Genomic DNA, 26,928 nt, shown 5'->3' on the forward strand with positions numbered 1-26,928 from the left:
CAACGACTCCCAAACTTCTGCGGCTGGACTGAGTGAAACGTCCTAAGAAGCTGCTGTGCTCCCTGTTTTCTGTGATGACATGATCTTGGACAATAATTAAAGTTTTTATTCATGTGTTTTTAACTGAACAAAAAAAAAAAAAAAAAAAATCAGGCTTGCTCTAGATCATTGATAAAACTCAGAGATGTGAATGTAGAGATGTATCACGGATGCTATTTGCAAATACACTCATGAATAAAGAAGTAGGAAGGACATCAGGGGGCATGAAGTCAGTTTCATGTAAGGAGAACACTGATGACCTGTAAGATACACATGTGGACAGGTGTCTAAAGTAAGGACATTACTAGCGTGACATTGAGAGCGAGATGGATAATTACTTGACCTGATGGTCGTGACCTTATTTATAAAGTACTGGAAAAAACGGCACTCAGGTACTCAAACATTGTGAACGTCAAGAGACACAATGTTCCTAATTACTTATTAAAAGAAACTTTGGGTTTATTCTTTTTTTTTAAAGCTGCAGGATTAGCTCAATATTGGGATCTGTAAATTTAACACGTCAGTTTGTGAAGAAATTGACTCTTTAAGATGTAACCTATGAACCTCGAGGCCTTTCACATACATTTGAAGTTGTGACAATATCTTCTAAAGTGAGGAATATTTTCATTTTTCTTGCGCAATGCTTTATTCAAGATGTGCAAGAGTGTCTGAAACAGATTTGTAATGGCTGTTAAAAAGAAATAGATTGTTTAAGATAAATAATTTGTTCTTAATAGAGCGAGTTTTTAGCAGAGTGAACCGTATTGGTGGATGTCTGTCACATTCAAAAACTGATTGTAAAGGCACTTAATATGAACCACTTGTGTGGACTTCTGGACATGTCACACCAGGCTGTGCCTCCTGAAGCATCCTGCTTCGAGGCACATAATGAACACGTTTGGCAAAATTAACGTTGTACATATATTAAGGATGAAACTTCATCACAGGTGCCCAAAACCGGTGGAACCGCCGGACCACAAACTGTTCAAATTAAGTCCAAGTGTTTGGATGATGACCACTGATGGGGAGTTGGGGTGAGATGGGGTTGAGCAAGTGTGTAATGGAAACAGCCAATCATGTGTAGCTGATTGCACAGCATGTTGAAGGTTGGATGCACAAACTGCATGAACCAAGGTGATTTGGGGAGTACTCCTTCAGACCTAAAAAATGATGGACGGCTCCAAAACACAGACCATGTGTTATTATTTTTAAAAATAAAAACACATGGTCATTTTTAATTTATGCATACACACATGTATACAGCATATATATTTGGAATTTTCAAAATTATATCACCTAAGTAATTTAACATGCCTTCTCTTAGCACAAAGAGAACACATTTGATGTTAACTTTCCCAAAAAGCCTTATTTCAAAAAGTCTCAAATTAACAGCCATTGGATTATCTTTACAAGTTGACACGTACCCCCCATGCTACCAAAGTCAGGAGTATTTCCTCCAGGGATTATACAACTATCACTTGCAGCCCTGTGCAAAGCATTAGCTGCTTTGAGACAGACAACCAAACCAACAAGAGCTGTCGATTTCATTATTCAGCAAGTTTCCAACAGCTGTGGCGATGCAGCAGGCACACGGGGCAAGTATAAATCATCTCAGAAAAATCGGATCCTGTGACGAAGAGTCATGGAAAAGTTATCTATTCAAGCATCCAACCGTAACCTTTTCCGGATACGGTGGACAGCGGAGAGTCTTATCAGAAGGACACGTAGTTGGCGAAGGTCAAATCATGCACACCTTGCAGCTGAACACAACCCAGAATGTGTGTTGTCAGCCTCATTGAGAATCATTTTATTTAGATAAATAATAGAAAAAATTATGTCGTTTGCCTTTGAAATTAATAAAAAATATTATATTAAAAACTTATTTTTTTTTTAAAATTACCTTAGATTCAAAACTACATTAAAATATAATGTTCTAACCTTAACAACAATTAAAATTTTCACTTTGCAATGCTGTCTAAATAATAAAAGGAATGTATAATCAGGTGTATGTTTTTAAGCTTATGTATTTAACCTTAATGTGTAATTTTTTTTCATATATATATATATATATATATATATATATATATATGTATATATATATATATATATATATATATGTATATATATATATATATATATATATACACACACATACATTTATAATTTGTGTTTATTATTTAAAGCATTTTGAGCTGCTTTTTAAAACTGCTGTATAAGGAAAGTTTGATTTAAATGTTCTTTAAGAGTCAGAGATACACATACTTTTTTTTCCAGTAAACTTTCAACTCTTTTCTATATGAAGACATAGTGAAGGATTCAGGATGATGTGTTTAAAATATAACGTTTAGGATTTAGACTTGAAACCTGCTTGTTGTCGACGTTTTCAGTGTTAACTAGTAGCAATGACCATTCTTTCTCTGTAAAGCGTGCAGTTTTCTTTCATGCACACAAAATGCAGCCGCAGTCCTCATGCTTTAGTGTGCTCACAGCAACAACCGCATAAAAACACTTATCGAAACTGTCCAATGAAATGATGAAATTTTGTTCATATCATAATATTCATATAGAATGGATAACGAGATAACCTTCCCTTTTCATAAGCAGCAGACCAAATCCATAACCCTGTTTTTCTCTCATGCACACTCGCCAAGTGGCAGACATCAGGGCTGCTGACAGACAGCTAATGCTGCTAATGCAATGTTCTAGATGGTCAACAAGCTCCTCGCTCTGTGATGAAATGGACTCCGGCAGCAGACTAAACACATTCGCCTTCCAGGCAATGAGATTGATACTACCGTTGTTAATGTCAGACACAGCAGTATGCAGAAGTTCTTGGTTTGACGTTAAGCTCAACAAAAATCTCTGGAATTGATCATTCTGGATCATTTCCTCTCAGTTATTGTCAATTATTTTTGAAAAAAAAAAATCGAGATTAACTTGTTAGGGTTGCACTTGTTTGCTCTCGATCTTGTTTTTTTTTTTTTTTTTTTTTTTTTCCCTTCAACTCTGGTTTTGAGTATGACGTACGTTACACTAGCATCTCTGCAGAATCACTCGCATAGCTTAGAAAGAGTGGGACACTTGTTGACCCAATAGCTTTACATAAAAAAAAAAAAGAATAAATAAAAAGCTATTTAGAATTGTATTTCGGATTAAGGCTGCTGCTCTTACTTTAACTGATTATTTCTCACAGAACTTGATAATTACATAATTAGCTTAGAAGTGATTATGAACTTCAAGCTTAATTTTAATATACAAACACTCAGGAGTACTCTGATAAACATCTGAGTGTCGACATATTTAAACAAAGTCAGCATTTGTGCCGTCTTTATTAAAGTTTAATAATAAAATAACATTTTTTTTGTAAGATCTTTGAACAAAGTGGTGGTTATTACAAAGCATTTTGTTGTTTGAAAATAAATTGCTGGATACTACAGAAAGTTTTTTAACAGTGATATCTGCTTATTAAACTATTTTTATTTATTTAATCTTGTCAAAAGGGTTTTAATTCATTTGTTTGCCCTCCTACAACCATTGCTTCGGTCCAATACACTCACACCAGATCCATTCTCCAAGCAGCCATCGAGGTCTACTCTCGTATCCACTTGCTGAATGTGGTCTTTAATAATTAAAATGAGCTACTAGACTGTGGTGTTTTTTTTATTTTTTTTATTATAATGATTAGTTTTATGAGAAGATGGAGGTTATGCCCGGGCCGTCTGCTTAATAGCACCACTGACAAACCTTCAAACTCACCTGGAGGTTTTATTTCATCAGGTATACACGCTGCCTACATCAGCAGCACATCATCAAGGATGCCTGATGTGTTGGGACACAACAGGATGGCAAATTGCTTTCCAACATATAGAAGGTTCGGCATCTAAAGGCATGAAAAATGTATTCTACGGTGCGGTTTCCTCTTCAGCCTCTACACCACGAGACTGACACGCTCATGGGACCTGACTGCAGGCTCGCTGCGTAATTGATGGTCCACTTGTACATAGAACTGTTTTTATATGATTACAATTTCACTCTGTCATCATTTATAACCAAATATATCTCTTTGAAAATGAAGACTAACAGGTTCAGGGAACATATTTATCATTACCCCCATCAAGGATGTTGTCATGATTTGGGTTTTTCTGTGCTTTGTTTTTAGGCTTCCTGTTTTATTTTGTAGTTTTTCCTGTCTTGGTTCTTGGTTAGCTTCTTAGATTTCCTGTTGATTTGCTGTCATTGATTTGGTTCACCTGGGTTCATTTAGTTCATTTGTTTCACCTGTTTCTCGTTCGGTTTTTCCTGTGTATTTATACCACTCATGTTCACTCATTGTTGTTTGGATCATTTTGTACCTCAGTTTAGTTTGTCTGTTCTGAGTTCCCTGGGTTCCTCTGAGGAAAATAAATCGTTCTGAGTTCTGCATACCGGCCTCCCTCATCTCTGCAATTGGGTCCGCACCACATCTCCACTGTTTTCGTGACAGAATGATCCAGCCCGACGCGGACCCAGCGGAGAAAATTACCCCATATGAGCTCTTCTGCTATGAACTCTCCAAGCCGGGGGTAAGCCAGCACCCAATCCATACTGGGGGTCCAGATTGGCTGTTTGGTCTCCTCCATCGCTAGGGCTTAAATGGACTGCTGGGATGGCCAGGAGGAGGCGGCACTGCAAACAACATTGCTCCCCTTTGCCTCCTGCTCCGAGGCCCACGTCTCCAGTGTCCCCGCCTGCTCCGAGGCCCACGTCTCCAGTGTCCCCGCCTGCTCCGAGGCCCACGTCTCCAGTGTCCCCGCCTGCTCCGAGGCCCACGTCTCCAGTGTCCCCGCCTGCTCCGAGGCCCACGTCTCCAGTGTCCCCGCCTGCTCCGAGGCCCACGTCTCCAGTGTCCCCGCCCTGGTCCACGTCTCCGGCGCTGCAGGCTCCCACGCCAGCGCCCAGAACCCGTCCGGCGCTGCAGGCTCCCACGCCAGCGCCCACAACCCGTCCGGCGCTGCAGGCTCCCACGCCAGCGCCCACAACCCGTCCGGCGCTGCAGGCTCCCACGCCAGCGCCCACAACCCGTCCGGCGCTGCAGGCTCCCACGCCAGCGCCCACAACCCGTCCGGCGCTGCAGGCTCCCACGCCAGCGCCCACAACCCGTCCGGCGCTGCAGGCTCCCACGCCAGCGCCCACAACCCGTCCGGCGCTGCAGGCTCCCACGCCAGCGCCCACAACCCGTCCGGCGCTGCAGGCTCCCACGCCAGCGCCCAGAGCTCGTCCACATTCCTTGCTCCATGTTCCCGAGGGGGTCCCAGGACGGGACGCTCCTCCCTTGCTTCATGTTCCCCAGGGGGTCCCAGGACGGGACGCTCCTCCCTTGCTTCATGTTCCCGAGGGGGTCCCAGGACGGGACGCTCCTCCCTTGCTTCATGTTCCCGAGGGGGTCCCAGGACGGGACGCTCCTCCCTTGCTTCATGTTCCCGAGGGGGTCCCAGGACGGGACGCTCCTCCCTTGCTTCATGTTCCCGAGGGGGTCCCAGGACGGGACGCTCCTCCCTTGCTCCATGTTCCCGAGGGGGTCCCAGGACGGGACGCTCCTCCCTTGCTCCATGTTCCCGAGGGGGTCCCAGGACGGGACGCTCCTCCCTTGCTCCATGTTCCCGAGGGGGTCCCAGGACGGGACGCTCCTCCCTTGCTCCATGTTCCCGAGGGGGTCCCAGGACGGGACGCTCCTCCCTTGCTCCATGTTCCCGAGGGGGTCCCAGGACGGGACGCTCCTCCCTTGCTCCATGTTCCCGAGGGGGTCCCAGGACGGGACGCTCCTCCCTTGCTCCTTGTTCCCGAGGGGGTCCCAGGACGGGACGCTCCTCCCTTGCTCCATGTTCCCGAGGGGGTCCCAGGACGGGACGCTCCTCCCTTGCTCCATGTTCCCGAGGGGGTCCCAGGACGGGACGCTCCTCCCTAGCTCCATGTTCCCGAGGGGGTCCCAGGACGGGACGCTCCTCCCTAGCTCCATGTTCCCGAGGGGGTCCCAGGACGGGACGCTCCTCCCTAGCTCCATGTTCCCGAGGGGGTCCCAGGACGGGACGCTCCTCCCTTGCTCCATGTTCCCGAGGGGGTCCCAGGACGGGACGCTCCTCCCTTGCTCCATGTTCCCGAGGGGGTCCCAGGACGGGACGCTCCTCCTCCTCTGTCTCCAGTGTCCGGCGAGGAGGTCGCTCCTTCTCCTCCATCTCCAGTGTCCGGCGAGGAGGTCGCTCCTTCTCCTCCGCCTCCAGTGTCCAACGTGAGGGATCCTAAGCCAGGCCTGCCCCCGTCGTCTGGGCCTCCCGGCCGTCCTCCAGAGCCGAGCCTGCCCCCAGACTGTTTCCTGAGCTGGGCCGTTTGGATTCTTCCCCCGGCCCTGTGCCCCTGCACTTTGTTTTTTCCCTTGGTCCCTCCTCCGGGCCCCCTCCTCCCACCCGTGTCTGGACTCTGAACTTTTTGGGCCGTCCGGTGGCCGGCCCTTGAGGGGCGGGTACTGTCATGATTTGGGTTTTTCTGTGCTTTGTTTTTAGGCTTCCTGTTTTATTTTGTAGTTTTTCCTGTCTTGGTTCTTGGTTAGCTTCTTAGATTTCCTGTTCATTGATTTGGTTCACCTGGGTTCATTTAGTTCATTTGTTTCACCTGTTTCTCGTTCGGTTTTTCCTGTGTATTTATACCACTCATGTTCACTCATTGTTGTTTGGATCATTTTGTACCTCAGTTTAGTTTGTCTGTTCTGAGTTCCCTGGGTTCCTCTGAGGAAAATAAATCGTTCTGAGTTCTGCACACCGGCCTCCCTCATCTCTGCAATTGGGTCCACACCACATCTCCACTGTTTTCGTGACAGATGTTGTTTTGTCATGCATTTATCTGTTAGTAACTTTACCAAAAATATACTTAGATTCCATTCAATTTTGGGAGTTTTAGATTTAATTTAATTTAAATTCAAAATGGTTTTGCACAATATTCTTAGAAATGAGCTGTTAAGGTTTGACAAACTAAAACTTTAATTATTTGTACTTAATCACTCAGATTAATAAAAACTGGATTTTTTTTAAAGTAAAAGCCGACTGATTAGATTTTATATCAGTTAAAAAAAAATCTATGAACGCATCTTCTATGACAGGTTTTTAAAGGTACATGTTTGCAGATCAGTGTGGACTGTGGAACATCACATAGTATTATGTGCCATTTTTAGACAAATGTTAGATGTAAATACAAAATTTGTCTTATCTGATATTTTATGAGGCAAGTACTGCTCTAAAATATTACAGTTTTACAGAATTAGGTTTAAAACTGGTCATCAGTAAACATGTCTTATAAGTGACTTTGTCCCCCCAAAAGACCATTGCCAGTGAGACTAACCTTTTAAAATCATGAATAGTTTTGCCCAGAATAAAGACGTGCACACACAACCATCATCCAGAATGATTCTACACAGAATTATCAAGGTCCGATCACTAAATTAAAGTGTGTATGACTAACTTTTCTGTGCTCCAAGCTTTCCCTTAGTACCTTTTTCTATTGTTACAATGATGTTTCATAAAAAAAAAAATTAAAAAAAAAAAATCAATGTAATAACTTGCTATTTACTTTTTGTAATCAACACAGATCAGATTCTACAGAGAATAAGCTCAATGCTATATAGATTTTTCAAGTTTTAAGTGTGAACTTGTTAATTAATATTGCCTAAAAATAGTGTGAAAAGAATTATAGAGTTTGACCAAGACTCCCTGACTGTCACGCAGGGTGTTTGGATTCCTCAAGTCACTCTGATGGGAACAAAGCACATTTCCCTCCCAACTCAGCAACCTTTTGCATGCCTCCTTTTTTTAATCACAGTTTTTCTGTAACAAATGTATTGAAAGGAAACCAACGTGGAAATAAGACTTGCTAAATTCTTGTATGATGAGAGTGATTCATGTGTTTATGCAACCAATGGTGACCACATTCTTTTTCTATCTCTTGTTTCCATCTGGAGGGGTGAAATATCAAACTAACCATCTCCTTTTTTACTGTTGTCTCAGCTGTGCAGAAAACTTGGTGACAAGTTTGAAATACTTTAAGGCTAAACCAGAAATTATCTTTCAAGTTTTAATCTTCTAAGACAACAAATAAACCTAAATAAAACGACTTCATTAAACTGAGCTTCTCAGATGTGTGTAAAACAACTGAAGCCAACGTCTGCCAGCTTACTGATATCAATAAGTATGAAATATTGTTTCTCCCACAGGCAGAAGCAACATAATATTTAGACTTTGAAGGGATTTCAGTGAAACAGGTTAAAAAATACATGCATGTTAATGCTCAGCTTGTTTGTACACACAATCAAATCAGTCAAAACTTTATTTATAAAGCACTTTCATAAACCACAAGGTATCCAAAGTGCTCTACAGGTTAATCAAATAAATCAACATTAAAAGTTTGAATAAAAAAAGTTAAAAAAAAAAAAAAAAAAAAGTGTGTGTTGTAAGTGTGTTGTAAGTTGTGCTGCATATAGTACGTGCGTTGTCTTTCAGGAATTTCACAGGAATGCACTAAGAGCAGATTACTTCAAGTACAACAGCTGAGAAAACCACTTTGAGGAAAGACAAATATCATAAAGGTGAAGGGGACGACGTATTCTAAAGGGCCATAGGGGGCCAGATCTGTAATACTCAAAATTGCATTGCAAAACAGCTCACCCACTTGATATTGGGTACATTTACATGATGTGTTTTTTGGTTTTTTAAAAAATAGGAATTAATAATTCAGAATGAAATAATTCTGAAGTAACATTATTCTTCTACGAGTTTACATGGAAATAATTACGTTTAATTCCGAATTGATTTTTGCATTTGCAATTAGGTGTTTATATGGGCTTTTTTTTTTTTTTTTTTTTTTTTTTTACCAGTTTAAAGAATAATTAACTTCTATTCAGAATTAAAGAGGAATTAAAACTCCCATGTTAACGTGGCCATTGTCACTTCCTCATAAAGACAAACACAACCAGCTTACTCGACTTACCAATTTAAAAACAGGTGAATGCTTATGTGAGCGCGCGAGGGCACGACTTCCCACTTTTACATGTGTCGCAATGCTTCAATCTTCACTTTAACTATTTAAATTTCCGACAGTTCAGGACAAGGGACAGCACATAAGTGAGAGGATTAGGAAGTTATTAAGCTCTAATGAGCTGTAATAAAGTGGGACCAATGTTTGAGCTCACCTAACACCCAGTGATCAGTGTGGCTTTCTCTCCTCAAGTTCATTTCTATAAAAGTCAGATATTCAGGAGAATGAACAAAAAAAAACTTCAATGAGCTCAAATCCTCGCTCCTGGCCATCCGGGAACATTGGCTTTCTCTGACTACAACACACACAGACACACACACACAAAGGAAAAGACAATGATTTTCTCATTGCCAGTAGCAGTTTAATGTATTTACCTTTGACGCTGTAAGAGCTAAAGAGATAAGCTTCATGTGCTGTAAGTTGAGGTGAAGCATGGTTTTTAATAGAGACCGCTCTCTGAGGTAATTACATCGTATTATTAGTTTTGATTCACCATGGATGACACCCAACACGCAGTGGCTGAGTGGACAGCCAGCTGTCTTGCAGTCAGGTAAAATCAATCGGCCATATCTCTTTAATCCACATGTTATGGCTGTCAGCTTCAGGGCATCCATGTTAAACATTATGGTTTGTAAAAGTGTGTTTCTTTATAGAAATAGTAAACCACTGTAACACCTTTACAGAAAGGCGTGCACGCCCAGATGTTGTGTTTTTAAGCTGGACCCATTAGATAATGCGCACCGACGTCATCAGCATGTAGAGTTGTGGGACTTTGTGCCACTTTTGGGCATACCAACGTTCTGCAGTGTTTATTTATTTAGCTTTTTTTTTCTGTTATATTTAGAGTTTCTGGCAAATATTTCATCTTACTTTTTTCTCCTGAGTTGTGTCTTTGGCTGCGGTTTCATGATAATGCGCACAAAAAAGGAAATTAACCAGCAGATTTCCATCCATTCAATTCTTGATGCATGAAATATGTTGAATTAACACGTTAGAAAACAGCAAACTTTTCCATGTGATGTGTTTCTTGCTGATTGTGGTTTAGATATATGACTTTTTGTGCACAGAAGTAAACATGGCTGCACTGACTAATGTGTCGGCTATGAACAGGATGATGAACCAAACAGACGAAAAATATATTTTATTTAATTTCAGAACCAAAGTATTAGCAAAAAATAAGCTTGAATAAACATATATTTTCCGCTAACAGGTTTTTATCCACCCTTTGCATGAACATTTAATGATCAGTAGCTTTTAAATTCATTACGGGTGTAGGAGCCTACACTAATTAACAAGATAAACTCTGACTTCTGCAAGTCAGCCAGGTTACAACAACATTAAATCTAAAATTCAGTTACTGTTCAGCAGATTGTAGCAACTTATTTATAAGTATTTCTGCATCATAACAACTCTTCACTTCTCTTCTGAGCTTGTGGCGCTAACGTTTCTTTTCAACGTGTTATACTGATGTTTTTGATACAGTTTACAGGCGAGAAACTTAAATGTGCAAAAAGAAACAGGGTGCCCCCAATGTGGAGGAGCAGCCCGCGGTCACGTATGCATGATCCACAGATACAATACCAGGCTGCTACAGAGTCATTTGATGGATGATCGGATGCCGAGGGTGTCGTTGGTTCTCGGCTGTGAGGCAGCGCTCTCTTCCTGGAAACCAACTGTTAACAAATCAACTCCTGCTGGCATTTGGAGCCCCCACTGCCTTATTTGTTTGGTAGTTGACAATTACCAGATGTATCCTACCTTCTAAACCGCCACCTGCTTCCTACAAACATCTGCTTAACATATATTTTAGATGTGCTTTAAAGCTCTTAAAAGCCGTCTTACATAATGATAAAAGCCTGTCAACACATCAGCGCTTCATTTTCATGTAACTACATAAATCTTTCTGTAGAAAATTGGAAAACAGATGATTGTTCCATGGAACCACATTGCCATCTAATGATTAGAATATTAACAAAATTACATAAAACCCTTTTCTTTTTTTAAAAAATTTAACTGACTTTAGTGTTAATATACACTTTAGTTGCTGTGTTTCATAATGCACAAAATACTGTTTTATTTATTTTTATTTTTTTTAATTAATCTACTGTAAATGTTCCAAGCTAACTCTTTGTAACTTCAGGCATTACGGTCATTTTGCATTTAAATGCCACATTTATTAAAATTAATTTCAGACAGAAAGGAATGACTCAATCAGTGAGACTGCCTGCAAAATCCGGTCATGTTGCTGGATTAAATTTCTCTGCTTTCATTCATCCGTATATGGGAGGGTGGATCTTATCTCAGCAGCCACCAGGCGAGAGGCAGCGTACACTGTTCTTATTTCAGATAAATATAGACACAACATGGCCAGCCGTATAAAGTCCCTGTGTCCGTGGTTTTTAGGCACTGAAATATCACAGTGACCCTTCAACAAATTCTGACAGCAGTTTTTAATTACTTTACTGGGTTTTTATCCAGGCGGGTATAAAAGGCTGTATGGACAGAAGCAAAAAAACAAAAAAGTAATGCAAGCTTTGGTATTGTGATCTAACATCAGGATGTTGTCACTAGAAGCAAACAGAAATGTTGCAGGATATGACTTCATCAAATCACATTTTAGAACGTCTGTAAAGCTTCATACGTAGACTAATCTCCTGTTTTTACCTTAACTAGTGAGAGTAAAATGTGTCTGTTCTCTTAAGTGTTTTTGGTCAATATGTAATTGTGTGAAAATGCTATATTGCTTGCAGCGTGTTAAATTAACTGAATTGTTTGTGGGTGTGATGAATGATCATGGAGTGTGATAAATTGGCACCCTATCACAATTGTATTTGCATAATGTGTTTTCTGCTTCATTTCCCTTCCGACTTGTGCCGGAAATGTTTTTTGGAATATTCTAGCAAGGTTTGGCAATGATTCCTAATATTTATTGTTATTTATCTTGAGTTAAATAGTATATAAAAAGAAAAAAAAAAAGAAGAAAAAAAAAACAGAAACAGAAATCATTGCATTCAGCTCAGAATTCCAGTAATAAACCATTAATGACACTGCAAAAACTGAAATCTAAGATTAAAAATCTTAAATTGAGTACACATATGCTGATTTTTTCAAAGGTAAGATAATTCTTCATTTTTATGCCAGAGAATTCCTCTTCTTTTAAGAGTATTTTTACTTGTTTTAGGAAATCTTGACAAGCCAAATTTTCTTGTTCTCTTGGCAGATGATTGAGTTTATTTTAAGCAACATTTACCTAATTTTTGTATATTTTTACTTGTTTTTTAAGGCTGAGTTTTTGCAGTGAACAATATGAAGATCCTTTGACAATTGAGAATTTCCAAACTCAATTTTATGAAATAATTATATATTTAATGATGTGAGACTTTAAAACAAAAAAAAAAAAATTGTTTTAGTTGTTTGTTGCATTTATGTTTTTCACATCAGCATCTCAAGAAGCTGAAACCCAAGGAGAACTTTATCTTTTTTATATGTTCTTGTGCTCTTCTTCTTCGTTGCCACAGACCTGAAAAATCTCCCCACTAAAAACACTGTTGTATCCTCTGAATGTTGTGTAGAGGGTAGAGAATTGTCAGTCTTGTTCAGCAACTTCAGAGGTTTACAGTGTAAAGAGATTTGGTGAGTGTACATCTCCCTGCGGTGCTCCTGCGCTGCTGACCACCTTCTCTGATGCACAAGTGTAGCTATGCAGGTTGGAAAGTTGCAACAAAAATAGTGTGTGGTTTCCAAACAGTTTCCAAACAGTTGGACTTTTTTTTGGCCACTGTGTTTCACTTCTGTTTGAATTCCATGTCATCTTTTTACTCATGAAGGCCTAAATCTCACAACATAGTCATTTTTATCACATTTTCCACACTGAGGGAAAAGCCTTATAATTATGTAATTTCTTGCTTAAGACGCTTTTACCATTCTCTCATAATTCTGAGCTGCTTTTATGCCTCTGCTCTTCCTGAGCTGGGAATTGCATGCACAGTTGTTACGGTGCTGCAGGTGGTTCGGGTGTTTCGTGCTAAAAAAAAAAACAAAACAAAAACCTGCACATCACTGTGGCATTGTTACCTATTAAATATTTACACAAAGAATATTCATCCATTCAGTATCCTAACTGTTTAATCCGATGAAGGGTTGCTGGGAATCTGGAGCCTACACACAGAATAATTTACTTTTTTTTTTTTTTTTTTTTTTTTTGCAGTCTTGAAAAGTGTCATGAGACATGAATTGATTTTGAACTTACCCATTTGTGAAGTCTTGTTCTCTCATTTAATGACCGAGGCTTATTTCAGACTGTCAGATTGGGGTTTTAGTCTCTGTGGAGCGACTGGAGGTCAGATTGTGGCCTGCACTATTTAGCTGGCACAGCATGGGGAGACGCATCCATATTTTATTCTGGCCCATGGCAAGAGCTGAGCTATAGATAGAACTTTATTCTTGCTCAGCTGCAAACAGCATAGGGTCCTAAAATATGCAAGTGGAGGCAAAGGCTACCAGAGAGGAAAAGTGTCTGACTAAAGATGAAGCATTACATGCTCCTCGGTGGGTAGCGATGACGAGGCCTGAGACAGTAGATGTTAGAATATCGCAGATGAAACAGACAGGGGTTAAAAGTGGGTTACTTCCTTCGCACTCTTGATGTTTTCAACATTTTTAGTTGTCAGTGTGCTTTCAATACCGTCTGGCAGTGGGAGAGCACATTTCATTCTGTGTTTTTACTTACTGCAATGAGAAGAAATGGATCAGTTCCATTCTATTCATCCGCTGACAAGCTCTTTAAAGAATTTGCAAGACTGTATCTTAGGAAATGAGGGGTTGTTAAATCCGAAGGTTGCTTCGTTAAACAGACCTTTGGCAAAATACTGAACCCCACCTTTACCCCCAATGGGATTTATAAGTTGCTTTAAGTAAAAGTTTTTTTTTTTTTTAACTTAATGGTGCAATAAGTTGTAAGCATCAGCGAAAGCTTCTTTGAGCTGCTGAAATATTTATTAATATTTGTCTGTTTTGCTGCTCTATGAACATGTCTTTTTCTTTTATTTGATTTCCTTGCATTTTTTTTTCTCAAAAGACAAAAACAAACAAACAGCAGCTTCATCCATTGTCTAGCCATCTATTCCTCACACATTTCAGCCTTTATCCATTTTTCTTGCAGCCATTTCCCATTCATGTCTAAACTATCCTTTGTCTCCGCTGACATCGGATCCCTTTGCCTTCTCTGACACTTTTGTCTGTTTTCTTTGTTTCTGGCTGACCTTTCATGTACCTGTCACAGTTTCAGAAGCGCCGCTCTGATGGCTGTCCCAGGCAGCTACACTGGACCACTTCCACTGAAACAATGACAAATTTAAAAAAATCAAAAGAAGAATCGGAGCTGGGTTGAGCATCCCCTCTTTCCAGGCATTGATCTGCTCTGCACTCTTTTACGCTCTGAACCATGAAGGAAAGAAGAAAAAAACAGGCAAAGGAATAGAGATGTAATTCTACTTTCTCTATGCATGTGTGTCTGAGGATGGACCAAAGCATAAACTACGCAATTATATACATACACCTTGGAATTTCTTTGGAATTTCTTTGCCTCTCACTTTTCTTTCTTCTGCTAGATTATCTCCAAATTAAAACAGCAGGGGTGGGGCGGGGGTGGGGGGGGGGGGGGGGGGGGGGGGGCGTTCAGGCTCAAAAGATTTACAAAAAATGCTCCCACCATTTCCCCTTTGTGAATATAAATGCTGTGCAGCCGCCATGGAGGTGAGATGGCACACAGGAGGAAATGTCTAGTTTGTATGCACACTTGTGCAGGCACACACTGGCACCATGCTGGCACTGAATTGGATGTGAAGATCAAAGCTGTATTTTTATTTTATTTTAGGCAAACATTTATCGTTTGACTGAGTTTACTGTATATGTTTACGACATATGTCATATTTATGGATAGTATCGTTCTGAATAAACCAGGAGTTTTTCGGGAGTTTGACAACAAAACAAAAGCATCGGACAGTGGATGCTTGTACAACATATTCTGCTTATTAGGGCTGTGACGATATGCTTTTGTCCCGATTTGATTCCGATTTTTTGGGTGCCGATTCGATTTAAATTGCGATTCTCAAAATTCTTTTATATTGCTGATTTTTGTATATTAAAAACCAAAAAAAAACTTTATAAAACTTCTTTTTGCTAGTAATTTTTCTTGATTTCAGTTAGGAGAAAACAACACAGTAGCCAGACAATCATTCTGCTGCTATAATGCCCAAGAAGACAAGTAAAAAGATAAATAAAACCAATATAAATGACAAAAATTTTGAAGGAGATTAATTTTTTATTTCATTGAAAAAAAAATAGATTTTTCAACAAAAAAAAAAAAAAATTCAATTTTAAAATTGTGAAACAAAAAATCCTGATTTTCGATTTTTCGATTCGATTTTCCCTCCCCTACTGCTTATCAATCTTTTCGTGGTTGATGAATTTAACAGGATCGCTGACAACTTCCATTGCTTTGGTTCATACATGTAATAATAGTGAGTCATTCCAAGGTTTTAACCTCTGCATCCATAGACACCAAAAGTTCAGAAAAGCTGTGTATGTGCAACATCTTTCAGCTTAAAATCAATACCCTCTTTCTGAGAACAGGCCGTGTTATTTGAAATATGGAATGATGTGGAATTGCTCTACTACAGTACCATTTATGTGTGCGGATTTCGAGCGCTGCAATTCATCTTCCAAGCTGGATTGCAAGCTGCATCACCACCTGCCTCAGGGCACGGGGCATGGATGAAGAGGCTGAAAATGTTGCCTTGTCTTTTCTCTGACTTTGAGCAGAAAGAAGATATCCCATTGAGCCTAAGAGAAATAAGGGTCAAGCACTATTTACGGACAGTGAATCATGGTCAAAGGTTTCCGTTTCTGACAGGCGGTAATTCCCAAAGGCTGTATCAGCGATTTAGTGGATTCTGGTCCAGTGTTGTTCATTTGGCTCTTTGGAGTAGCTGGTCTTTTGTCTGTAGGCCTGTTTCTTCCTGACTGAACAAATGTTGCCCTTCCTGGTGCTGGGTATCATTTTCTGTGAATGTACAGTCATCGTTGTATCTTATCATGATACCGCGGAGTATAATTTTAGAAAAACCTCTTCCTCTGCAATTCTGTTTTAGTATGAAAACCATGCATTTTCATATGAATCATTTTCATCTCCTCAACTCATTACAGGGAACTCTAAAATACCTCGTAATCTGAAGAAGATCTTCAGCTTTGACACTAATTGATTGTACAAAGTTCAGTCAGTTGTCAATAACAACTGAACAATGTCAAAATCACCCTTGTAGATTCTGTCAACACACTATGAAACTATAAACTGTATTAACAGGTCTATATGTTTCTTTTTTTCTCAAAGACTTCACTCAAAGCTCCAACTTGGAACTGCTAGCAACTCCACAACTCATTTCAAACTAATTATTCTTTGCCTCATGGCTTCATCACGTCGCTTTCCCTTCAGCTATTTACCTGAAACAATTCTCTGTGCTGTCAGACTGAATAACTGTGTCATCACAGATGGAGACGAGCCATTAAGAAAGAAAGTATCCAGGTATATATTTTGAGCACTGAAGATGCATTCTGTATGAGCGCATCTATAATAATCCATAATGATGAATTCCCTTGGTGAAAGCTGCTGCCGGTGCACAGCTTGTTAATGCAAACACTTCTTTTTTGTTTTGTCTTCTTCCAATAGTTATGCTCTCCTGTCACTTTAGTGGATCCTTAATAAGCGCGCTGAGTACATGTCCGTCAAAAAGGAAATGGCAGCGGTTTTGACTCCTGTGGATCCATATGAGTGTATTTCTCACCAATGAGATCCCAAGAGGACGCCGGAGAATGAGAGTTGTGGAAGATGGATGAGAACGGGGAAGTAGACAGATTGCATTATGTTTGAAAAAACGAACAGTTCAGCAAAATCCTTATTCATACATTCACGCTCTTAAAAATCCAGTGTGGAAGCCTCGTCAGAGTTTCTTTTTGGACAAGATTAGATTTTAAAAAAAACAAAAAAAAAAACAAAAAAAACGTTAAGTTGTTCAATTAAATACTTTTTATTTTCAGTTAACTTCTTTCACTGCAATGAACTGGTGACGTGTGCAAGATGTGCCCTGATTGCTGGGATGGGTTCCAGCTTCCCCACGACCCTTAAACGGACAAAGCAGTGATGAAGATGAATGAATAAATAACTGAATTTATGACTTTAGTGGCACTATTTCATAGCATACTTACAAACTAACAGTAAATCCCCAGAAAAACAATAAACACATATTTCATGTCACAAGCGCTGCCCTTCACACATCCAAAGCTTTATAGTCCATAAACATGAAGGAGCAAATGAAAGGAAGACATTGACATGTAAATAGATATATGAACACAAACCCGTGCATGAACATACACACTTTCACAACCAGCATAACGCTGCCGAACAAAAACAGAAAACTGAATGGGGTTATCTTCTTGTTTTTGGGCACCGTGAGACCCCCGGGAGGAAGTTGACTGAGGCGGCATGACATCAGCCGCTTATGAGACACTGTTTACACAAGCAAACGGCTGATAAGGGAGGAAAGGCAGATAAGGGAGATGAAAAGGAGAAAATAAAGGCACCAGAACATCACCTGACATTGAACTGAAAATGAGAAAGCAGCGGTCTCGGGGTCTTGGGGAAAAACAAATGTCAGAATAAAATGTCTTGGTGGCTGGTTTTGACAGAAGTGAGTGATCCGAAGTTACAGCGAAGTCCGAAGCCATAGGGATAAAAGAAATGGTGCAACAATTGACACTTTTTGTGTGTGTGTGTGTGTGTGTTGTTTTCATGACTAATGTAGCGGGTTTATTTATTTATTATGATTAAAGATGTATTTACTTCTAACCTTAGGAAAAACGATTTGTAAAAGAATGATGACGACCTGTGGAGGCAAATTACACTTCTTTCCAAGAGGCTGTAGCTCTGGGCATGAAACGGGACAAAAATAAAGAGCTCTAAGAGGCCATTAAATATGAATGCAGGCAGTTAACCTCGAATATGCTGTCCCAGACTCTGTAGTCACGCAGATCAAACTTTAAGTTGCAGCTGCCTGCTACTGCCTTTGTTTGCAAACCTTGATTAGCCTAGCACTAGCTGCAGGTCCCACAAGAAATGGAGCTCTATTACTGTTGCTATTATTTCATGTAAAAGACTGATTTAATTTGGGAAAAAAGAAAAAGATAATCTTTTCTTTTTCTTCTATAATTATGAAGATTTGTTTCTTTGGATGTGCTTCATAGCTGTGTTTTTGACAGCATTCTTTGAACTGTGCATATTGTAGCAGTTTAGTCTTTTCTTTTAAAATATAAAGGTTTTATTTTGACTTGCTCTCCAGAATGAATTCTGCCCAGTGCGTTACCTTCCTCGTGCGCGTCACACAAGACCATGTCCAATTGTGCTTTTAGAGGGAGGCAAATTGGCTACTTCTCATACCTCATACATACAAAGTGGGAAGAAACCCCTCCTTTAAATCCCACTGGCAACTGTACAGTGCATGCGTTTCAGTTTAAATCAACATTGCTGGAGGCAGCAGCTCCAACACGTTATCTGTCTCAGCATCAAACTGTGAAGGACCTTAAAAAATGAAATGTCATTTTCTGACAGAAACGTTTTTGCTGTCTTCTGCTGATGGGAAATGCAGTTTGCTTTGGGATGATGGCTCTATCACATGCAGCTTCTCTGTCCACGTGGAATGTTTCCTCTTTTTAGGCAAAACATACCAAAGATAAGGGGATAAAAGTGCATGCAGGCGTTTCTCTGGTGTCTAGAATGGTGTTAAAATGGGAGACCAAATTGATTTCATTGTAGCTTTTGCTCAAGGTTGTAAAATACAGCAGACAGAAGCAGCAAGCATTCAGTAGTGAGTTACGAATGAGAAATCCTGCATGGAGAGCAGTTGGTATTTGCACATGATTACATCTGAGGCCACTTGCCATTTACATTAAAAATAACACAGGGAGAACAATTAGGCACACAAATGACTAAAGTTATCATGCAATGTTTTGGTTTAATATTTACTTGAAGTATTGTTTAAACATTGATTTTGGCAGATAAGATGCCAGATTTTTTTTAACAGACTTTTTAACTTTGTGCACAAACTATATTTGTATATTGTAATCAAATCAATATCATGGACAAACAGATGCAGTCAGGTTGTGTCCTGAAAACTCTGAGTTTCTGCAAATGCCACGCTGAGCTTCTCTTGTCAGTATTGCAATATAAATCAATTTTGTAGTCTCATCCACAGAGGAGATACTGGAGCTACTCGATGTACCATATGGGTGAAATACTTTATGTATGCTTGACTTGCATAAAGCATTTTGGCTGTGTGTGTTGGTCATGCCTTACACAACAATGCATATAAAAAGAAAGTCTAAATGGGATATTGTAAACTGTGTAACAGTGGACCAGAGGCCTCTGTATCCTGTATTGTTTGTATTCATGTCACGGTGGGTGTATTTCCACCATTTGTGTAATAGTCTTGCAGTTTTCACTGAGGGATACACTGATGACTCATGTCACTAACACTAAAATAGGAGAGACAGAAGACTTTTCACAAAGAGTCGCAAACGCAGTACACTGTAAAATAGTTCTTCACACGTATATATATATATATATATATATATATATATATATATATATATATATGTGTGTGTGTGTGTATATGTATATGTGAACAGCCCCATATATCAATATGAAAGTAAATCATGGCATGCATGGCATACAAAACACCATGTATACTGTTTGTGTGTGTGTGTTTGTAGAAATACATTCAAAATATATATATATTTTTTTAACTGTGCCAGTAAATCTTGGATTTCAGACATCGCTGATGTGAGAATACCGGCGGCTTCCTGTGTTTTTTGTTTTGTTTTTTTTTTGCTGATGTAAAAATGACGACATCATCAGGGTTCAAAAATGACAAAAAGCAAAAACGAAGGTGACATTTACCAAATAATACTTTGAACAAATATCATTGCGTGGATGATATATGTACTGAAGCTAACAGCTTTTGATTGGTTTTCATCTCAAGATCAATGTGAGTATTAATTTCTTTCACCCCCGTTCTCCTCCTCATTCCCCTCTTCTTCTGCTCCCGTATGCTCATTGGCATGCATGGTGAGCATTCACTGGGAGCAACACATCACCATTATTCATGGACAGAGTACACCTCAGAGCCAGACTGACAGATCAAAAGATGATGATGATAGGTTGAGGGTATTGGTGGTAGATGTGATGAATGGCCCCGTTGGTTGGAGATGGCTATGCTGCTGGTTGTTTTGTGACAGATCTGTTTTCACTTTTTCATGGAGTTGTCTATGCCTGTGCTCTTAGGGCACGTGAGTTGTAAATAAAAGTCTGACTTAGATCAAAAATCTAAGTTCCATCTGAGATACTTCATTTGCATATTAGGATGCCAATATGTCTTGCTTATATTTATATTTACACTGTTTTAGTGTGTCAGACACAACGCAGGGAGAATGTTCTCCACCCATGATTAATCTTTTTGCTTGCATAAATGACCCAGAACATATGGTTCGAGAAATCCCCTGTCCTTTCTTTTGTAATATCCTATCTTTGAAGAAAGAGAAGCAAACCCTGCTCACTCTGCCTCCCTTCTTTTCCCACAGCTAGTTGTTTTGGAGTCATTCATCAGGAAGAGTGAGACTGAACAATCAGGGGGAAGCGTTGGCAGGATCCCTGTAGAGATGAGGCAATATTGAATTGATGGTATCATTTAAAAGGCAGAAAAAATAGAATAGAAAAAGGAAGACAGAGCTTTTTTTTTTTTTTCCATGTCTAAATGGAACAGCCTAGCGGCTCATAGTGCATTACATGCTTTAATCTTTTACCCCTCCTAAAAAGGAAATAGATAAAAACAGACTATTTTTTAGATATACTCTATTGCACTTTATGTCTGTGTATTTATTTGTACAATATCTAGACTTTGCCAGGAATTTAGTTTTCTTTTTTTGTCTCTCTCTCTCTCCTTCAAAGCTCTTGACCCAAACACAGAATCTGTGGAGGATTTGATGCAGAGGTTCCAGGACAGCTTCCGTGTCCCCAACACGCCAACAGACATATCCCACTACCAGCATGCAGTGCACAGCTCATCAACAGGCCGCCGGAGAGTCGCCAGCCACACCAGAGGTAGGACAGAACATCATACAAGTTTACAGCTTAAAGCAGAGTACACTCCATGTGAGGAAGTAAATGACTAATATTTGCAAATTTATTTTCATTTTGCATTCTATGCTAAAAGAAATATCCTTGCTGTTACGCTGAGGCATTTGATATAAATGTTATTGTTCTGGCAGATTGTACAATAATTTTTTTTGTTTGATATTTGCTTATTTAGTCATTTTTTCAATAAAAAAAAATTAATCATTCACATATACTGTGCCCTAAAATAGATAAAGATTATTTTTTACTGATGTCCAATCAGTCTGTATCCCTAAAGTGATATTAGACATTAACTGCAAAAACTCAGCCTTAAAAAACAAGAAAAAAAAATATACAAAAATTAGGTAAATGTTGCTTATCATTTGCTTGTCAAGACTTCCCAAAACAAGTAAAAATACTAAAACAAGAGGAATTCTCTGACGTAAAAACTAATAATTATATTATAATATTATATATATATATATATATATATATATATATATATATATATATATATATATATATATATATATATATATAATTAAAAAAATAAGCATGTGTACTCAATTTAAGATTTTTAATCTTACTTCGATTTCAGTTTTTGCTGTGTTTCATTTACATACATAGTTTATTTTTATCCTAGTTTGGCAGTAATTAATTTTTATTTATACTTTATTTAATTAAAAAGCATTAACCTTCCCAGAGAAGATAAAATTATCACTTGCAGTTTATGAAAGAAAAAAAGTGAATTTTTTTTTCACGTTGATCGTGTACATTTTCACATAGCAATTACCACGGCACCCATCACATTTTACTATATTCCTCTCTGCCTCTTGTAGATGTTCCAATTTGCTGTGGAAACAATATTTCTAGGTTATTTTACACTTAATTTCCTTAAAGTATTCATGATGTTACCTCTTCAGGGTTTACAGTACTCCAGAGCTCCAGCATGCAGAAATTTTTAATGAAAGCAAAAAAAAAAAAAAAAAAAAAAAAAAAAAAAGACATAACATATGTTGTAATGTGGAGTATTGTCAGGTTAATCTACCGATGGTGAAAGAGGAACACAGTTTTGATCTCAACCAAAAACATTAGGAACCAATCAGAAGTTGAGCAGCTCTTAGAAAATGTTTGGTTGCCAAAAAGCTGCCCAACATGAGGTGACAAATATTGGAGGAAGAGATGAAAAACAGAGAGAAAGCAACAGAGCAAGAGATACGACAAGAGTCAGGATAAGACTTTGTTTTTTCTGGCTGGGGAGAGCTCACAGCACAGGCAGGAGGCACAATGGATGCTGGATTAGCCGTTGATAGGGAGCATCACTGAGAAAACCTGCAGTAGTTAGGTAATGTGTCTTTAAGCGCAGTAAATGTCCCAAATGCATCTTAAACCTAATAATAAACACAAACACAAAGTTTAATTCCAATTATGAATCCAATTGAAAATAGTTCACCAATATCAAAAGAATCATTCACTCATGTCATAACACATTTAAAAAGGGGTTTCCATGCAACTGTAATTTATCTGTCAGCTCACCGATCTGATATCCGTCTCACTATATGTCATTTAGGAGGAGTTTCACCCCCATGCAAAATATACTCAATGCAGTTCTGAGATGTGACTCTAGTGACACAAGCAATGAATTCACCTAATTACCCGACATGATAGTTTAAATCAAATATGTTGTAAAAATACAGTGTGTGGCATTTGTCACACCATTATGCCCAGTGACAGATAAATATTAAAATGAGACATTACCATGAGGAGTTATGGTGACAAAATAACCTCACCAGCTCTTGTGACTTGCCATTGCAGAATGCAAAATTAGCCCAAAAAAAGTCACACAATACTGGCTAATGTGTGTGTTTTAAATAGCCCACTCACACTGTGGTTGAGAGATTTTACGTACTTGGTGTCGATTTCCTTAGCAAAGGAAACATCTGCTATTTAATCCATGCAGTGTCAAAACTGTGAAGGGCGTGACTGAGAGATGTCCTCAGTGAAGAGTCTCTCAGAGTGTATACTTAAAAGGTGAAAAGTTTGCCAGTACTGCAAACATGATAACGGGACCAATGCTGAGAATGAGAAGTAAACTCAGTTAGAAGCAGTGAGGTTAAAGGGGGAAGTTAATTTGTCAGACCCCAAAGGTCGGTGCTGCAAAAAGGGGAATTAATACATTGCAAATTTCCTGGGAAGCGCAGCAGACAGAGGCCATGCAGAGCTGATTGTGGTCAGGCAGATGCTTCTCATCTTCAGTTGCTACAACTTGGCCGAACTTTTCATTTGTCCAGTTGTTACAGTTAAGTTGCATTGTTCCTCTTTCCTTTATTAGCATCGCTGTGTGTAGGTTCGTACTGATGCATTCCTGACAGAGTATCATGAGTGCAAGGGTGTGTTATATAAGTACAGTGCTGTAATGTTGTCATTGGGGACGCTGTTGTCTCATCATGTGACACAGACCAGTAGAGCATAAGCCATCATCACTGCACTTTAGTTATGAAAGGTAATTAGGACAACTTTAGATTTGTAAAAAGAACAAGGAAAAAAAAAAAAAAAAAAAAAAAAGAAAGAAAAACTCAACATTAATTTCGTATTATTTATTCACCTAAGAGGTACAATAATTATTTAATTCACCAGCAAGTAATGAACTTTTCAGCCAGGAAAGGACATTAGTCCTTAGTTTTAAAGCTTCCAAAGGCTTCAAAGTGAACTGTCACTTTTCAGTCTGTACTGTAAAATCTTTTTACCTTCTAATACAGTTGAAGCCATAAGACCCATTTCACAAAAAAAAAAAGAAAAAAAGTCTTTTATTTCTTCCATGTTGTTAAGGCGTGACACCAAGATCAGAGAGTTAACACACAAACACTGATGATATTGGCAACTGACTGGTCTGCACAAGAGGAAAGTCTCTGTGTGGGAGGAAAAACTGTCGATGCTGTAAGACTATGATGCGTGGGGTGGCAACATCCAACAACACACAGCAATTTTTCAGAGACTATTCTTTTCTTTTTATTTTTACCTCTTGAAGCCTGTAATATGCAGCATAAAGATGCTGTTAATGGCCAGTAACTGAGCCAGAGGGCTGCTGGGATTGTGGATTGTAGAGTCACTGTGGGAAAATTTGCAAAATAAACCAAATTGCAGAAGGAATTTGATTGTTTTATTTAAAAAAAAAAAAAAAAAAAAAAAAAAAAAAAAAATATATATATATATATATATATATATATATATATATATATATATATATATATAAACTGGATATGCAGTCACCTGCAAACCACAGCAGCAGTTCTGTCCATTCAGCAGAACTCTGCAGCTGTTTATATACTGTTCCTGCCGTGTCCCTACGCCTGCATATGGAAAATTTGCTCTCTGGTAACATCCTAACTTCCGTCTCAGCATATATTGCCCCAGTTTTTGTAGCACCATCTTATATCTGGACTTTCAGAAATGTTGACTCATGCATAAATTCCATTGTTATGCAGTTATTACTATCATTTTCCCCTCCGCTGTCTTCCTCATTTAGATTAGAGGCCGATCTCTCAACAGCAACAACGATAGTAATCATAATAAATGTGATCTAAGATGTGCGACTGTAGTTGCACAGGGTGATGATGATGGAGAGAAAAGAAAAGAGCAAGAAATAGGTTTTTAAAGAGGTCATTTCCAGGAAATTGCACTATTTCCAAATTAAAATGTGTATTAGCGTTGACCGGAAGTGGTAAAATCAGCGCAAGCCTTTCTTTAGAAGATGGTTGAGTTTTTCCATCTGGGCGCTTTATTCGCAGTAAAACTGTCCACAAGGCTGAAGTCTCGCAATGAGTCTCGTTATGAGATATGTTGTCCTAAATCCGATACCTGGCTGATTTTTTTTGCCACTTCAGAGTGAACAGGCAGGTTACATTCAATGCAACCTTGACGTCATTCTGGAGCTCCTAGATATCTTCTCCTAGAAGCAGTTGGATGTACTCACTCATGAGGACACGATGTACAGCTCCTTAGTCATGGACAAGAAGGCTTAGTGATGCCAAACAGGTTAGACAAGGTGCATTAGCTCACCCCTGTTACAAACCAGTACAGCCCTGCTCCTGCTAACTTTCTCAGAGTGACGACATGGCGCAGCTCGAAAGTCTTCAGGCAATGTGTTGACAGATGTATATAAAGTATTTCTTGACATTCAAAAGTCAGATTAGGTACGTCATAGTAAAACTCAATTTCTTTCTCCTCTTTAGCCTTTTTATCGGAACCCACTCACAAATTTGCCGACTGCCGCCACACACTGTTATATACAGACACCAGTAAATGACAGTACTGGTTACCTCTGGGTTTGTTTCTGTAAACACTGTCTTGGTCGTGATATTCTTAATGTTACACTGAGCATGCGGGTCACTTCAGAAGCACAAGCTGTTCATGCCGCAGTCCACAGTCCCATTTATATGTAATATGAACAGCTAAGAAAAAAAAATCTGATTTGACCAGACGTAGCCTTAGATCACAGGTTGCACATGTTTAACAAAAGCCTGCAGCACTGCAACGTTTCCTGCTGTTGTTTCATATCGGATGGTTAACAGATTGCTGCACCACCACTTTGTGGCGGTAACTCATCTCTTCGAACTGCTGGTTAAAACATGCATGACATAATATCTAAATGATTGGTGCATTAACTACATACAGCAGATTTTTTTGACATAAACTGTTTGAAAATGAGAAAATTGTTCATTCTAAGTATATGGTCATCAGCCTGTTACCGAGAGTCCAGGGGCTTTTGCAGATGAGGCCTTTCTGTATGTTCATTTTGTTACGTTGGTTTTGAAACCACTTTTAAGAGACAATGCCAGGACTGCTGACATCTAGTGGCAACGTTGCCAAGCGCAGTTGTGAATAGACAGTGGCGGACATTCTTCCTGACATAAACGTGTTTTCATTCGCAATTAGATCCAGCAGCCTCAGGTGCAGCACTGACTGCACTTCAAAATTGTGTACATGTCTATGGTTTTCGTTTATGTGACTTTTAAATGGTTATTTATCCCAAACAGTGTTCTAGGGCCTAGGAAACACTGCAGCGTAGCAATAGTGGTGGCACACATATGAAAGTGGCCATATAAGTTGCAGCACATAGATATAAATGGATGATTCACAGAGATTCAAAACACATTACTTGTTCTAGTAAAGTGATAAAATACCAACTGAACAAAACTTTTTTCATGATTTATTACATTTTTTCCTGTCATTGACCTTTGATTTTGTAGCACGCTGCACCTTACAGATCATTGTTTACATGTCCTTGACTTCTCAGCAGTGCATTGACTGTGCCATTGATATCTACTTCAGAGGAGTAAAACAAAGATAAATACCTATTTTACAGTTGATACTTAGTTCTTAGTTTTTCAAATGTTGGTGTTAAAAAGTGGTGTGAACCTACTGAACCACCAAATCACTGGTCTTTTTCCTGTCTTTAAGTTGCTGCACTAGGATGAAAGGAAAGAGGTTGGTTTTATTTGGCATGTACAGCATTGCAATGATGTGCATTTTTTTGCTGTTACTGTCTCAGTATATACCATGAACTGGGGAGCTAATGATCTGGAATTGAAGTTCTGTGAGTTACTAATGGC

At 39.2% G+C, this 26,928-nt stretch overlaps 1 protein-coding gene across 1 annotated transcript in view; it reads left to right on the forward strand.

Annotated features, from left to right (window-relative positions):
- Positions 1 to 26,928, forward strand: part of astn2 (astrotactin 2) — a gene marked incomplete at both ends in the record, with an annotated part of 274,064 nt that overhangs the window by 80,547 nt on the left and 166,589 nt on the right. The window contains one exon of the mRNA XM_079256074.1: positions 21,152 to 21,304. Coding sequence (XP_079112200.1) covers positions 21,152 to 21,304 — 153 coding nt within the window. The remainder of the gene's footprint in view (positions 1 to 21,151; positions 21,305 to 26,928) is intronic.

This window comes from Telmatherina bonti (assembly GCF_933228915.1).
Source record: "Telmatherina bonti genome assembly, chromosome: 17".
In the NCBI taxonomy this organism is placed as follows: Eukaryota; Metazoa; Chordata; class Actinopteri; order Atheriniformes; family Telmatherinidae; genus Telmatherina; species Telmatherina bonti.